The 16,436-nt window shown below is 36.5% G+C and overlaps 2 protein-coding genes across 2 annotated transcripts; one reads left to right on the top strand and one right to left on the bottom strand.

Moving 5' to 3' along the window:
• Window positions 1-50: 50 nt before the first annotated feature.
• On the bottom strand, window positions 51-9,209 carry LOC140761703 (protein ROOT HAIR DEFECTIVE 3). The gene is made up of 23 exons (XM_073099141.1): window positions 9,083-9,209; window positions 8,044-8,193; window positions 7,732-7,798; window positions 7,555-7,657; window positions 7,147-7,217; window positions 6,977-7,040; window positions 6,807-6,872; window positions 6,658-6,705; window positions 6,523-6,585; window positions 6,373-6,429; window positions 5,939-6,097; window positions 5,761-5,829; window positions 5,579-5,670; window positions 4,315-4,393; window positions 3,509-3,674; window positions 2,796-2,920; window positions 2,345-2,607; window positions 2,172-2,268; window positions 1,924-2,085; window positions 1,377-1,485; window positions 948-1,038; window positions 769-865; window positions 51-663 (listed from the first exon to the last, which is right to left on the bottom strand). The coding sequence occupies exons 2-23, from the start codon at window positions 8,189-8,191 to the stop codon at window positions 433-435; spliced, it is 2,427 nt and encodes an 808-aa protein (XP_072955242.1). The 5' UTR covers window positions 8,192-8,193; window positions 9,083-9,209; the 3' UTR covers window positions 51-432.
• Window positions 9,210-10,377: 1,168 nt separating this feature from the next.
• Window positions 10,378-16,143, top strand: LOC140759393 (SWR1-complex protein 4). The gene is made up of 17 exons (XM_073095947.1): window positions 10,378-10,632; window positions 10,730-10,819; window positions 11,399-11,464; window positions 11,571-11,630; window positions 11,755-11,811; window positions 12,347-12,476; window positions 12,635-12,702; window positions 12,808-12,900; window positions 13,072-13,119; window positions 13,324-13,497; window positions 14,051-14,161; window positions 14,410-14,505; window positions 14,773-14,844; window positions 15,171-15,228; window positions 15,321-15,355; window positions 15,476-15,604; window positions 15,739-16,143. The coding sequence occupies exons 1-16, from the start codon at window positions 10,519-10,521 to the stop codon at window positions 15,554-15,556; spliced, it is 1,353 nt and encodes a 450-aa protein (XP_072952048.1). The 5' UTR covers window positions 10,378-10,518; the 3' UTR covers window positions 15,557-15,604; window positions 15,739-16,143.
• The last annotated feature ends 293 nt before the right edge of the window (window positions 16,144-16,436 follow it).

Here is a 16,436-nt window from a genome sequence, read left to right as displayed (position 1 = left end):
TTTAACTATTTGAGTACGATGACATTCCGCATAAAAACATACTATCATGATACATACAAAATTTTCAACTAATTAGCAACCAGATCATAAAATATTTCAAAATTCATGAGAGAATTTTGTACATCCACTGCAAACTGGTACACACGTTAAAAATGCTGAGAAAAGGAGAAAAATGGAAAGAAAAAAAAATTGCATAAAGAGACCTCTTTTAAGGCTTTTCTCCCACCTCAAAATTCTATAAATAAGAAATTCTGAAACTAGATGGAATCCATCTCATACAAGCAGTTGAATCATACAACTCACAATTACATGATCTAAATGCCACGAGTTTCAAACCTAACCAAAACAAGAGGCACCCAAAACTGGCTACGATTGGAGAACAACATCACAAACAGAAGAGAGGAGGATTCGAACAACTGCACTTCATGATAGTCATTGCGTTGATGGGCTTGAGCACTCAACCTCACTTTCGGATGAGGTTATGTTGGATGATGCAACTGATGTTGTATTGCTATGCACACCATTTCTAAAGCTTTTTGAATCATGATCAGGGTTCCTCCTAGGCTCTGGAGCTGCAGGACGTTGTCCCTCATCTGCTAATTTCTTGAGTATGTTCATCACTGTTGGAAGGAATTTCGTGGACAAGGAAAGGATACCGGGAAGCTGCACAAAATCGCAAACAGATCATGATATCAGGTTTAATGGGATTTCACCATGTATTGGGGAAAACAAAAAATGCAACAGAAATCTTGTGGCTTTGACACTCACAGCTCCATTGCGGAATTCGCCAGAGATGTCTAGCTGTACCCAGAGGGCTTTGCCAACAAGAAAAACAACAAATATGACAGCTACGTAAAGTGGATTTCTGTCATACAAATGAGGAAATTTCATTCAAGTCAGATAGTGAACCTGTTTACCAGACATTCAAATTAAATAAAGTAAACAACCTTAGCAGCGTCATGAATTCATTGAACCCTAGGACAGCAATAGCAGCAATCGCCCATGGAGGAGGCAACCAGTTGTTGTTACGCTTATGAGCTTCCTGAGAAATACAGCAGCCAATGCTAGGGTAAATATCTTATCACATGAAAACGTGATAAGTAAAACAATAGAGATTAAGACAAAGCTATCATAGATTTTCCAGAAGAAAACAATACAGCACATGCAATGAAATAAGTAACTTCTTTTCAACAAAGGCATCGATAGAGGTTCTAACATCACAAAGGAAACTTCCTTCACCAAGATCTGACACTAGGTGAACTGAGAGCCCAAATAGCAAGTGTCATACCCATGATAAATGAAAAAAAAAAAAGAGAACTTCCCTCATACAAAGGATCCTCATGACAAAGTGTGTTAAAGAGGGGAAAGTCTGAGACATGCCTGAGCAGAAATGGCCTGAGTGACGGTATACTCTGTTTCTGTGTTGAATTGCCTCCACAATGATTTGCATTGAACTGGCGTAATTAAAGTCTTCTCTGCTGGAACCTGAATACAGATTTTTTTTTTTAAATAGTGAAAAATAGCAGAGAGCACAGACACCATAATTAGGTAATATTACACGAGCAATGAATATAGTCATGTAACGTAAAACAAGTATTCATTTATCACTGAAAAATAAACAAAATAGCCTGATACAAGAACCCATGTTCACTTTTTCTTACATTTATACTTAATCATTCTTCAAGGTTGGGCTAAGTAAAACGCATACATATTATTGTAACGCCTAAAGCTAACAGGGCGAATCATTACAAGATTGTGATGGCTGAAAGCACCAGATTATCTGGAGAAGACTCAATTATCCAACATTAGCTATTACTAAACTGCCGGCATCTGATCCTTGCATTCAAAATCAACTTAAAATGAAAAAATGGCATCACAAGAACAGCGGCAAAATATTTGATTGTATCAAGGAACATTCATTACCTCTTCCCATGAGTTTGAAGCCAGTGGATCAAATGATTGCATGCTCCTAGCTTTAGCACCACTACTTGTTGTATCCACCAAAGCAAGTGAGAGAGTATTTTGAATGTTATCACTCACATCTTCCAAACGGATTGCAGCCATCACAGAAAGCAACTTCAAGGACTGCAGACAATGAAATATATGTAATTTTCCTAAAATCCACTTTCTGATGTTAAAGGGAACAAAAAGCACCAGTTATTCTGACATACTTCAGAGCGAGCAAATTTTGTTATTGCTCTTATGTCTTCCTTGCCAGTCCAGATTCTTGGCATTGAGTCAGCATCACGGCTGAACAACATTGAAAACCTATCCAAAATCATTCAGTCAGAATAGTGTTGTAAAGAGAAAATTAAGTATTTGTAAGTATCAAAGTAAGATTCACCTGTCCTTCATACGAATCAATACCCTTCCAGCTTCTTCTTTTGCTTTGGATTCAACAACATTTCTAGCATAAACCTCCAATTTTGATAGCATTTTGTCTAAGGTTGCCTGATCAAGTTCAAAAGACGAAAGAGCAGAAGCATATGCAGAGATAGCAGCTTTAGTTTCTCGTTGAAGAAGTTTTCTTATTGCTGGCCAAGTATCATTGCTGGCTGCATCTAGAAGAGCTTCCACAGGTTCGGCAAGAGCTTTAGTCAATTCGCCCTGAAAGTGCACCATATAACGTTGGAATATTGTTAATAGTAGCATATGCAAAGATATCAAGTCGGAATACTATCAACCTAAAGAAGTTTTGGTCCCAAACTTGTATACTTACGGACCTACTTTGAATTAAATAAAGAGAACACCATTTATACAAAAATGTCAATAAATGTAAGGAAAAATGAGTGCACCTCATACTGTGTACTGAGTTCGGAGAGTTTTGTCGCACAAACTGATGATATATGTGTCTCAATATCACGCCGAAGCTTTTCCTGAACTTTAGAAGGATCCCATTTTGCTTGTTGAATAGCTGCGTCTGTTATCCAAAACATCAGTAGCAACACCCATGGTTAAAATACTTAACAAGGAATACCAAAGAGTGAGCGAAGAAAAATACAAAATAAAAAGCTTCCAAATAAGAGGAACTCAGAGAAGCAGAAACTGTTCCCTCCAGACTTGGAGATTAGGCTATTGGGAAGGTAGCACAAAATTTATCAGATTACTGACAGCTAGACGAGGAGAGTCCTTTAGAAAAGTGCAATTTACACGATTGGTTTTATACTTTTATCATACATGACTGACAAATGACAATTCAGATAACCTGAGATGGTGTTGGTGAAGGTAAATAAAGTGCAATCTGTTACCTTAGCACAAATTAGGTAAACATAATTTTATTTCCTTTACTTTTCAGTATAACTAAGATTTAAGAAGCAATATATAAGTAGAGTTTGTCATGCCAATATTTGACAGAACATTGCCTCTAAACTCTGAAGGACGCTAAACGTGCAAATGTAAACATTTTGACCGCAGATATATATGAACTAGCAAAATGGTAAATGTGATGATTGTACTGATTTTGCCTATGAGAAAGGAGTGTATGTAGATATAACTTGTAAAAATATACCTTCACAGCCTTTGTCAAACTTTGCCATGAAAGCTTGAGTACAATCTTGTGCAGCAATAGCAAACCCTTCTCCACTTTCCAGAGCCTTGTCAAAAGCTTGCTTAAAAGCATCTAGAGTTTTGGTCCGTAAATGCCCCAACATTGATTGATAAGCAGGATAGACAAGCTAGGAGCACCAAAAATGTGTCAAAAAAGACTTAACTGACAACAAACATCAATAATTTATCTGAGCTTATAACGACTGGAAATATATGCAAACAATGTTAAAGAAATAGAAAAGTAAACTGCCAATTTGAAAAGAAATAGAAAAGTAAACTACCAAGTACCAATTATTAAAATAACTTGTCTAAAATCATTTTCTCAATCTTTCTACTCAAGTCCTTTTTAGCTAAACCTTCCCCTTTGTGCTTGCATCACACCTGACCTAATCTTTCTTTCCAGTTTTGCATTTTGAGACCTCCGTTGAAGAACACCTGTCTCCAAAATGTTTCTCGTATCTTAAGTCTTAGCTGGTGCTACTAGAAAAATTCGCATAAATATGATCTATTTATCTATTTTCTACAGTAACACTGTCATCCATCTCATCATTACACGAAGACGTAGATTCTTACCTGTCCAAATTACTTTGAACCATAAAGCATCAATAACAGAACCAGCACATGGAAGTCTCATTATGAAAGGTAAGCAAAAAAGATTTCTCCGGTTCAAGATAGCTCAATGTTCCAATGATTAGTATAAGAAACAACACTAGTCAGCATGGATGACAAAACACTCACTATGTAAGCACCAAAAACTCACAGTACTACCTGAAGAAGACTGGACTCCAGCTGTTGTCTTTTAGCAGTTCTCACACCTTCATCAAAATAAAATGCTTCCATGTCATACCTGCAAACATGAGGAGTTAATACTCTCACAACATAGGAGAGCACATGAGATAATATGCTCCATCATGATCACGAGAATCTAAACCGATGCTAGTAATAATTAAAAGACCTGTGTAATGTGAGTATGTCCCTTGAATTTCAAGTTCTTTACGGTGCAAAGGCAAATCACTGATTAAAACAATCACAAACATACTCAAGCAAGGGACACAAGTGGAAAGCATCAATAGGCCAAGCCACCAAGATTCGAATGAAGTGATAAACCCTCAAAGATGCAACAAGTACAAGACAACTCTTTCTGATTCAAAAGGACATAAGTTTCAAAATGAGTAACATATTCTAAAACTTAAGAGTCTTCTTAAGCGATGACACAGTTGCTGAACCCTAGACAGTTCATATGGACTAAACTACAAAAGTTCAATATTTTGAGGCAGAATTTAGATCATTTCAGTTCATATCCTTTCAAATAACCTGCTTATATGTCCTTTCCTAATCTTATACATAATTGTCACCAAATTTCTCCATATAACCACCTATCTAGTAGATGGTAATCTACACTCTGACACGATCCATGGGCGCCACATCCTCTGGTGGTGCAACTATAAGCTACCTTTCATCAGCTCAGTTCATAATTTGACGTTTGCTTCTTTTAAATAATTGAAAAAATTGAGTATATCACCGAAAGATGAACGAGGAAAAATAAGGATTTTGAGGAGGAGGAGCTACTATTAAAGTATACGTTTTCTCAAATGATGACGAGAGAGAGAATGAGACAAAGCCGAATGGAGAGTAGACTTAGACATTTGACTTTGGGATTGTTGAAACAAAAGTCAAAGAGGTTAAAGCTCACATGATTATACAAAGAATCTGCAAGGATAGTATATATGTGATACATCAGGGAGAAGAGGGGATTTATTATGATATAGAACTCAAAGAATGTTAGTTTTTTCCTGATGCCGTAAGCAAATAAAATTAATATTTGAGAAGAAAAACATCAGGTTGTTGCCCTTTAAAAATTGGCAATACGGAATATAATACCATTTTTGAATCCTCAAAGTGTAAAAGTAATGTAAAAAATTGCTTACACCAATGTGCATGATGATAGACCAAAAGTTAAAGGCCTAAATACTAAAAATATCATATCAAAAAGTACAAGCTATAATTGTGCATGATTACAAAAGGCACTCACTCAGATAAGCATTTATCCAAAATGGAGCTAAGCTTCTTCCCAAATCCCGGTACAGCATCATGTTGAACAGCCTCTTCAAGTTGCTGCCAATCCTATCATGTAGAACAAGTTGCGCATAAAATCATATCGGTTTCAAGCATGATCATGAATAGATATATAGTAAAGTATTGAAGATTATTCACCTCATCAGCAGTTACATGAGCAAGTTTTTCATTAGCAATTTCTTCACAGCGCACAGTGGCTACCATAATCTACAAGTAATGAAACAAAACCAAAAAAAAAAAAAAAAGATATGATGACAAATCAGCTGATAATACAAGTATCTAGTTAGCATCCATCTGAAAAGGTGTTTGATCTCACCTTATGTGCAGGCAAGTCAAGGTCCTTGTTATCTTTAATAACCCTCCAGATTTGTTGAGCACTAAATGAAAATCCTGAAGCAGGAACAACTCCCCGCCGATCTCCAGCAAGTCCACCCGGAGAAATAGAATGATAAAACCTTTGCCTTAAACTTGCAACCTTGAGGAAGTGTAACATGGAACTAATTATTTTACATCATAGTACTGACAAATCTAACACTAGTTAAGAGCTAGTGTTATCAGATATATTGCAATATTTGACATCTTCTCAGTACTACAAAGTAGAAGTAATAGGATATTGGTGGCCTCAAAAATGTAAACACAGAAATTTAAATGACTCCATCTGCATATTGTGATCTCATAGCATAGCATCCAAGAGGTCAAGAAAACACCAGAGCATAATCATGGCTCTAAATGACTTCTAACTCTACCCACCTGTTCTTTGAATAGCTCTTCTTTCTCTTCATAACTTGAGAGAGCCACAACCTCTACCTGGGCACAAATATGAAAAAGAAAAGGAGTTAAAAATATACAATTTCAAGAGGAGACATAAAACTAAAACTATTCCATGTTTAAGATATTTACATTAAAAAAATCACTAAGTGGAGTGTCCTTGTGAGCTTGCGGTTTAGAAACAGCATCCCATATCTGCAAAAACATAAGAAAAGTCAGATATGAAGAAGGGGAAAGGATACAATTGCAGAAAAAGAAAATACATGCCTTCTGAATATCTTCTCTAAGAACAGGTTCCAAATTTTCCAGAGGTGTCTGTAAAAAAGAATATCATAGTGGTCACAATAGAGTATTAGGGCAAGGGTGTTAAGATTATTTAAGAAAACTACTTAACAGTATGACAGAGAAAGAAGTACCTTTGTCTTATCACGTATGACAAATAATAGTGTTGTTTTGCGAGGACTAAACAAGCGCATCATGACCTACTTACCAAGAAGGAAGGTAACCATTAACTGAAACCAGAAAAAAGAAATATCAAGGTACCCAAACTCTATAGCTATGGAGGCAGCTTCACCTCAAAACTAACCTGAAATACTGTCTTCAGAAGAGGCTTGTTAGCAGCCTGTTCTCGGCCAATATCGTGGCACCACCTACATGAAGAAGTCATATTGCACAATAAGAAAAGTGAAATAGCCACAATTTCTAAAATTTACATGCAATATTGGTAGAAGAACTCTTCCCTAACAGCCTACTTACATATTTATCAGCACTATGTCTGAAACTGCCAAAGCAAAAAGAGCACTCTGTTTCTCAAAGGCCGTATCATCCTGAAGACAATATGATGACACATTGTAGTTAAAAATAATAATTAAGCAAATAAGATTCTTCCAATAACTTGACAGAAAGTTCACTATGGTCTCAGGGAGTTGAGGATAATATAAGGTCTTCACAATGTTTAAGAACAATAAGCTGAAAAAAATATTGGCTTCATTTGCATCGCCCAACATTCAGCTCATCGGATAATGAATAATAAGCAGCAGATATGAGAAAAGGAAAGGGCACATAATATCACGAAGATATGAAAATGATGGCCAAAGTAAAAGTTCAAGATAACTTTCTAAGAGCATTTTTACAGTTAGACAGTATCAAAGATCATATCAGTACCTCCCCTCGCTCTCTCCCATCAGTACCCTCCAAATCCATTACAAGTGTACATGGTTCAATGTCAGCAGCCTTGGCCAACCAGATGCCTTTAGTAGTTTGCGACCTGAAAGAAAATCAGCTCGCTAACTTGAAAGCTCAACATTAAAAAAGTGATTCAGAGTCTGCAAAACAACTCACCTTCCTCTAAAAGCATCCATTTCTGTAAAGTTTGTTCGGAATAGATGATTAAGAAGAGTGCTCTTTCCTGAAAAGTGAAAGAAAATATTTTTTTACAAGGACCTGTAGTATAACTTAGTCGGGATAATTGTTAGGTACGCTAGATGTTATAAGCTGTTAAAGACCTGACATTTATTTCAGAAATGCCAGTAAAAGCAACTCGAGAATAACTAGTAGCAACAATGACAGTAAATTACAGGTAAAGGATATTGCATCTTAGAAACAAGAAATAATAATAGAAAGAAGGTGAAAAATCCAGAGCTAGTGATATACCACTACTCTGAGGTCCCATTATAGAGACAACTGCATAAGAAAGCCCACATTCAGCTAACTTCACAGCCTTCATTAGGTTCTCCAATCCAGAAATATTGAACATGCCATCCCCGTCAATGAGCTGAGTAGAGCAACAACTTTCGTCCATTTCTGAAGGAACCAAATATCAAAATCACTTAGAAGAAGTAAAGTTTACTTATGGGTGGACGATTTCTACTTAAAGGATATTGCATTGATATACAGAGACATTGGAAAATAAACTGTTTGGGTTCATCATAATTGATAGAGATGAAAACGCATTTACATTGCCCAGAATAGCTTTTGTTATTTTCTGTCAAAAAACACAGTTAATGAACAAATAAATAATTTTATTTCATTGGTGTATAAATAAGCGATATCATAACAGGCATCTAAAGAATTATTTGAGAGAAATCAGGACAATTTGAACAAAACGATTGGAACTTGATCCATGGTCAGTTTTTAAAAACCCACCAGTAGTACACGTCTCGAATCTTTCATGAAGAAGATGCGCAACATTCAAGTTTTTAGATATTAAAGATATCTGCAAATTAATTATGTCAGCATCTAAAGCATCTAAAATGCGTTATTTTTCCGGACTCTTAAAACAAACCTTACACCGCTTTATTCAACGAAGATCATCAGTAAGCCCAGTCAGCAAACAGCCTAGCAAACATATGTCTCCCCAATCCTCTCGTCCTAGCAACTTATCGATCAGTGTGCTTATCGAAATCACTCCGATCGACATAGAAAACTCACTCAAAATGGAGACGTTACCATCCAGAATCGCATTGGCTTTATACATCAACGAACCCCCAATCCTAGATATCCAACTAGTAATCTACTCCTCCAAATAAACTACGGATGCAAGAGAGAATAGAAAGAATCGTAACCCGAACGAGCACATGCATCGAGAGTACGAAAGCGATCCAAGAGGATAGCCAAATAAGAAAAATAGATCGAAATAAACAAGAAAAATAGATCGAAATAATATTAAAAAAACAACCCAAAGAAGGCGTACCGCCGAGAGGAGTTCGGGATTCGTACAGCCGGAGGTCGTCCTCGGGAAACGTGGAGAAAGAGGAGACCGAGGGGCCGATCTAGCATCGCCATAGCCCCCACTTTTAAACCCAAAAGTATAAACCAAATTCAACCTCGCTGTAAAAAAAAACATTAAAAAAAACCGAGTCATCTCCCACCTTTTACTATTTCCAATTTGACCCCTAAAACAGTAAACAAGACGCAACCTGAAATAAAATTAGTTTTAGGGCGTGAAATACAAAATCCTTAGAAAAAATTAATAATACAAAATAGCGGTGAGAGGAAGAAAGTTCTAAAAACAAAATAGAAAACCATTCCATTTTCTTTTTCTACTGGTGGAGGAGATGGGACCCAAACCCCACTCCACACCGACTAATACCAGGACCCACTTCTTTTACTACCCTTTATAATGACGTGAATGCTAAGCATTCGTATGAACAAGCCATATGCACAAAAAGAAAAACCATAATTTTATTTGTCTAAAATAACCAAACCACAATTAATTGGATACTGTCTGATCGATAAAAGGACTCAAGAAGACTATACTTCAATTAATTTTCTTGTACGTGTGTATTTTATATAAGCTAAAAAGATATAGGTCGAGTTAAATTAAGACATTGACTTCTATCATGGCTGATGAGATTTTAATCATCGAATTACAGCTACGATCTTATGATAACTTTAATGCTAAATAGAGTATTCGCAAAAGACACGAGTAATAGGATAAAAACATCTTTACGGTGTGATTGTTAATGATAATAAGAGTAAAGATAGGGTGTAAATTATTCGATTCTCCTAAAAAGTAATGTATAATTTTATAATACTAAAAGGGGGCCTAGCTCGTTTACATTTGTATTCTGCTGCCACTTGTTAAATCCATTAGATCTTTAACTAAAGGGTCACTATATTTTAACTAAATTATAAATAAAATTCTTTTTCATTATTGTTAATATATTTATTTGTTAAAACATGCCGAGCAACATTCCCAGTCCATTTTAATTCAGCAAGTAAGTGGTGGAATAGAATAAAAAGGAGAATATTTCGTTTATTTTTTATATTTCCTATATCATTACAAAGGAAGTATTTTATTTGTAAGGCTTTATTTTTTTTTTGTTCTTATCTTAAAAATTAATGATAAGGATAAGAAATTAAAAAAATTGGAACGTTCAAACGGCCGTTCGATTATTGCTTAGAAGGATCGAGGATCGAAATAGGCGGGAGAAGGAATCAGGCTTCGGCCCAATATAGCACGAAACGATCGGCCCGCGGTCGGAGATGGCCCGAAAGGATCGGGCGAAGTCCGATCAGTTAACACTAGTTAGTTCCCCGAGTTTGAATAGAGTCCTTCAATGTCGCCGGTATAGACCCAAACCCTAGTTTCACCGGAAATCTACTCCTCCGACCACTACTCCACCCATGGACGCGAAGGACATCCTTGGCCTTCCCAAGAGCTCATTACCTGCGATCCAAGAGAAGAAGCCTCGACAGCCCAAGGAATCCCAGAGGAAGCCCGATGGAATCTCTCGCGAGGCACTTCTCATCTCCTCTCACTTCACGATCCGTGTTGCTCTCCTTCTCCTTTCTTCTGTCGATCTCCTAATCTCTGTTTCGATGTAATGGAAGCTAGGTTTACGCTCTCACGAGAGACATGGCGCCTCTCATACCGTCGATCGAGGTCTCACAGCTGAAGCCGCGACCTAGTTCGGAGAAAGAGAAGGTTAGTCCTGTTTGTTTTGTTAGCTAGGGTTTCGTAGCTCTCTCTGGAAGTTCGTCTTCCCTTTTGTGGTTGGCAAGATGTATTAACGTAGTAGTCAGTTCAGATTACACTGTTTCTTCACTAATGTCTAAATTAGACTCACGAAACAACCCACGCTGGCGAATTTAGATATTGAAGATAGTATAACTTGACATTTGGTGATATTTGCGGACTGGATTGCAGAAGAAATTGGTTGTTTCTCGAGTAAGATAAATTAAGTTGCAGAAAATAAATATTGAACGGCACCTTCCATCCTTGCATGCTATATGTATTGGACGTTTACCCAATTAGCTTTATATTGATCTTGACCACTAGGTTGCTTAAGTAGTATCATGGGATTATTCATCATTGATTTCATCCACTGAGGTGGATGCCTAGCAGGAATACATTAATTAACTCCATGAATATCAGTAATCCAAATTGCAAATAATATCAGAAAATAACCTCATTTTATAGCATGCATGACAAATTCAATTTTGTTCACCAGCCTTTTGTATTTTGTTACTGCTGCATTACTCTAACTTGGAAACACATGTGCAGATCTCATGGCAGTGGCTTCCTTTTACATCCTCTGCGCGGACTGATAACCTGCAACTATATCATTGGGTTCGTCTCCTGCCTTTAAATTAGAATCATTGGATTTGATTGGTGCAACCTGAATCAAGGTGCATGATAAAATATCTTTTACCATTTAAAATACCATTTTCTTTAGGTCCGAGTTGTAAATGGGGTTCCACCAACTGGTGACTATGCATTTGCTAAATATAACAAGGTAAGATGTCTTGAAATACACTGAAAATTGAAAGGAGTAATGACCATAATTTAACTCTTACATTAAGATGCTCCATTATGTTTCCTTAAATTGAGGAGTTATATGGTCTTTTTTTCCCCCGCAGTCGGTGGACATTCTCAAATATTCAGACGAGGAATATGAGAAGCATTTGATTGATCCTGTAGGTACTAGGAATTCTTTACTTTGAAATTTATTACTTGATTGATTCTTTAGGTAATAGGTATATTATTTTGAGACATCGTGGTGTTACTTCCATTGATAACATGTATTATGTGCTCAGCTGTTTACTTCTTTGTCTTAAGTTCTGTCCAGGTTATCTCTTTTAAAATTATTATCATATAACTGATATTGAACTTGAGATAAAAATATTGGTCATTTTGTTCACGACTTGTCCCTGTAAAGGAATTCTCAATACTCTCAACACCATTCTAGTGCAAAAATGTTTCTTATTTACTCGTGGAGATATAATATTATGTCTATATGCCTGTCTCGTATGTAATTCTGTGAAGTTTGTCATTGTTGTACATCTACTTATGCTTCTGGTCTTCTTGTTTGTTTGGTTATTCTTTGACTGTGCATTTTGTGAGAAAAAATAAATTAAAACCTGGGGCTCGTAATTTATCATGTTTATTTACCAATTTTTGCTGTAACCACTAATGTCTCAGATATTTATGTATTTCCACCTCATTTCTTAGATGTGGACAAAGGAAGAAACAGATCAGTTATTTGACCTCTGTGAACGATTTGATCTCCGTTTCATAATCATAGCAGATAGGTTCCCTACCTCTCGGAGTGTGGAAGAACTAAAGAGCCGCTATTATGCTGGTATTTTCTATCTTACATTTTAAATTAAAAAGGTTCGTTAAACATTGTAAAGATGTTGATTATAGTAAATTCCCCTTGTTTGGTGACATTTATCATATTTTTTTGGTAATATTTTATATTGTGTCAAAAGGGATTGTTATATCTTTGTCTACATGCAGTGACCCGGTCACTTATAATTGCTAGAGCACCATCTCCTGGTGATGTGTCTGGACATCCTCTTGTTAAGGTATATTTATATTCTGGGTTAAAGTTGTTATTGGCTATTTCTATTTTGTAAGTTCTTTGTTTTGCTGAGTTATTTGAGTTCTCTTGTACCAATGTCCTGTGACAGGAACCATACAATTTAACTCACGAGACTGAGCGTAAACGTGCATTGTCTACAGTTCTTTCTCAAACAAGACAACAAGAACGTAAAGATGCTGAGGTTAAATCTTCTTCTTGCTCTGCAGATTAAAATCCATATCCATAATCATTATGATTTCATGTTAATTCTTCTTCTTGTTCTGCAGATTAAAATCCATATCCATAATTATTATGATTTCATGTTAATTCTTCTTCTTTTTGCCCAAGAAATGATAATTTATTTGTCTTATAGATCCTTGTTGAAGCGAAACGAATTATGGAATCACGTATGGCTAGCAAAGTGAGTAATCAGCCTAGCCCACACTTTATTTGATTAGTCACTTGGTCGACATGCTTTCTTAATTTTATTAATCTCCTTTGACTCTGTTTTCTCCTATTAATGGCAATGACTAGCTTAATTTTTCATCCTAATGTTCTCTCTTCTTTTCAACCAGTTCTTTTCTCTTCAGATTACAATATTTGGATGATAAAACTACTTCTGCAGGTTGCTGAAGAAGTTGAAGTGCCTGTTAGCTCAGTTGGTAATGAAGGTAGCGAAAAGGCTACTGTGCCTCCTGAATCTGTTTCTCCCTCGGGTAATGTTCATCCATCATCTTCAACTGCTGCACCTCCAGCACCGAGAACTGACAGTGCCTCAACTCCAACTTCATTGCGTATGGTAAGTTTGCTATTTCCTTTTATTCTGCTGTCCCCTCTTTGACAGTGGCGTTCTGGTTTTACTGGACATACTTGTTTCTCAATGCATGGACCTCATAAATGTGATATAAGGATCTTCCTGAAATTTGTAGATTTTTTGTACATGATTGTGTATTGAGATGCTTAGAATAATCTGCTCCTTGGATGCTGTTCATTATCTAGAAGAAGACTTGTCTAGCCTGATTCCTATGAGTTCGGCAAAGGACTAAGGCAAACTGCAAAACTTGAATCATACCACTTTAAAGTTTTAATAGCATCATCATTATCTTTGTTACTAAGAGGATAAGGTCTAGATTGTCATGAAATTGGAGGTCAAATGTTTAATTGTTGGCTGAAGAAAGAACATATATTCGGTCACTAGTTCTGCCCTTATTTTCCTGATACTCGCTGGCTATTTCTGACCAGCATATGGTAATATTGTATTCTTGATTATATTTTCTATTCAATTCATTATGTCTTTCATATAATTCATTTATATGCATGTCTCCTGTTTTGATACTATTGTTGCTTTTCAGCTTCGCGTATACTTGCGAACCCATGCGCTTGACCAAATGGTGCAAGCGGCAAGTTCAACTGCTGGCCTGAGGACAATCAAAAGGGTTGATCAGACTTTACAAGATCTCGGGGTCTGTTCCAACTCTTAAACAATCCTGTCTAGTTAGTATTTTTCTCTTTCTGATCCATGGGTTCTTTATTGTTTATTATACGTTTGTGGTAACCTCTGGTCACAATAATCATTTCTAGTTAAACTTTTTCTCCAATAATTTCTCCCTTTCCATAGAAAAATGCATAACTGTACTCACAGTAAGGTTATGCTAGATAAATGAAATTTCTTCCCCTTGTTTCTGATGAGTGTCTATGCTGTTTCTTCTAGGTTCATGTGAAACCCAAGGTTCCAACCAAGTCAGTTTGTGCAGAACATCTTGAATTGCGGAAAGAAATACTCACACTTCTCAACCTACAAAAACAGGTTTCTTGTGAAAGATAAAATATATTCAGTATTTCTGACAAGCTCAGCAATCAAGTATATGTTGTTTGGCACACTGTTACAATGCAATGTATTACTCTGATTATTTGAAACATTAAACTGGTCTTCGTCTGGCAGAGAAGGCAAATATTAATATCACATGAATCCTTATGCCCTTAGGAGAGCATTTTAGTTAATGGGCAAATTATCTTCTTTTTTTTTCGTTTCACATATTCTCATGGTATTTTACTTCCATGCTTTCTTTAATAGCTCCAAAATAAAGAGGCAGAGGCATCGGCAAATCGAGAAAATTCGTATACTGAAGCACCAAGTACTCCTAAGGTAATTTCTTTTTTTTAATAGAATTTTATCACTTTTTTATTCATGCCAGGAATAAATAGCTGTTATCCATTTATTGATTATTTTTAAGTATGTAGTACCAAGTGGTCAGTTTGGATCATTAGGCCTATTGAGTTATCTGGTTTACTTTTGGGTTTCTAGTCAAGTTGGACACCTTGTTTTGGGGCATGTTGTTTCACACAGAAAGTCATATTATAGTTGACTGCCATGCAATAACCCCTAATTTTCTCCAGCAGGATGTTTGAGCGTTAGGCAGTTTTCCTTTTCTCTTGTTTATGGATCTGACGTGTTCATATGATTATTGGCAGCGTTCTTATCGAGGGGAGGTTGATCGGCCATTTGTCCCTGATTCCACTACTGTTGGAGGTAATCTTTCTTTAAATGTTCCTCTAATCTAGCAGCTTCATAGATCCTTTAGTTTGAAATAATTTCTTTTTGTGCTTTGGATGGGTTTTCAGGTGAAAGGGCAGGGAAACGGGACCAGAAACGCAAGGTCCAATGCATTTTCTTCTTCACCCTTTTCTCCTTAGTAGTTGTCTCCCCTTGTCTCTCCTTTATATCATCTGGTCTGTTAGTGATATAATACCTGATCGTAAATATTGTGGCTTTTAAGGCTTCTGGAAGATTTGTAGATACGCCACCATCACCGCCCCAGTCCAAGAGGCCTCGGAAGTTGAAGACATCTGATGGATAATATTGAGGACAATCAAGGGAACTCTGACTATTTCTGTAACAAACCAAGGTAAAAAGAACTAGTTGCTGCCTTTTCTAGTTCTCATCCTTGATGCAAAATTACTTTTAATGAATTTGGTAGCACGAGTGAACTAGTTTGTCTTATTCTATTGTCCTAAGTTTACGTTCTCTTTCTACATGTAGAACCGGACAGCGTTAAACACATGCAGGACCAAGTGCTGGACCAAATGAGATAGCAAGAGATAAAAGTACAGTTTGCTGATTTGTGTCTTCCTTTCTGGGGCACCTTCAGCTTTCACTTTTACACAAAAATTCATGCTATTTCTAGTGGTGTAGGCCATTAAGCAGATAGCTGCCATGCTTAGGTTGATATATATAGGAGTAGTTCCAGATGCATGGTATGTTTATATTATCTGTGTTGTTTTCTCCTAATGCAATATTGTAGTACTTTTATTTATTAAGCCCAGAGTTGACGTGGGTCTGTCAATATAGAAGGTTTCCGGTGTTTTCTGCTCCACTGATACATCATACAGTGAGAATCTTTTCATTAATTTCCGCTATTATATTGTCATTTGGTTTCAATCTATTAGTCTATGATTGCTGAGCCCCACCAGAGACTTGTTCACTATATGAAGGTTTGAAATGGTCCAACGTACTAGTGACTTCTAGTAGACCCCGTCCCCTCATGCTCCAGAGTGTCAGGGTAATTAAGTATCACACTTGATTGCATACTCTCTTATCAAGACGGAATCTGATGGTGCATGATTATAAATTTTTCTGGACTTTTATGACTGTTGAGAGTCGAATTTTCTATTCGAATAGCATTTTTTAAATGTAATACTTTGTAATTTTTATCCAAGGTGACGACACTTTTATGCAGC

This window comes from Typha angustifolia, chromosome 1 (genome assembly GCF_048772165.1).
Source record: "Typha angustifolia cultivar Huaian chromosome 1, ASM4877216v1, whole genome shotgun sequence".
Classification (NCBI taxonomy): Eukaryota; Viridiplantae; Streptophyta; class Magnoliopsida; order Poales; family Typhaceae; genus Typha; species Typha angustifolia.
This window is presented reverse-complemented; position numbering and strand designations above follow the sequence as displayed.

What these genes read in the sequence shown, in the direction of transcription:
- LOC140759393 (XM_073095947.1), top strand. Translation starts at nt 10,519, where the DNA reads ATGGACGCGAAGGACATCCTTGGCCTTCCCAAGAGCTCATTACCTGCG. An exon ending in CTAGTTCGGAGAAAGAGAAG is followed by an intron (nt 10,820 to 11,398) that starts GTTAGTCCTGTT and finishes ACACATGTGCAG; the next exon opens with ATCTCATGGCAGTGGCTTCC. An exon ending in TGATTCCACTACTGTTGGAG is followed by an intron (nt 15,229 to 15,320) that starts GTAATCTTTCTT and finishes ATGGGTTTTCAG; the next exon opens with GTGAAAGGGCAGGGAAACGG.
- LOC140761703 (XM_073099141.1), bottom strand. Translation starts at nt 8,191, where the DNA reads ATGGACGAAAGTTGTTGCTCTACTCAGCTCATTGACGGGGATGGCATG. An exon ending in TTCTGAAGACAGTATTTCAG is followed by an intron (nt 6,873 to 6,976) that starts GTTAGTTTTGAG and finishes CTTGGTAAGTAG; the next exon opens with GTCATGATGCGCTTGTTTAG. An exon ending in TTGATTCGTATGAAGGACAG is followed by an intron (nt 2,269 to 2,344) that starts GTGAATCTTACT and finishes GATTTTGGATAG; the next exon opens with GTTTTCAATGTTGTTCAGCC.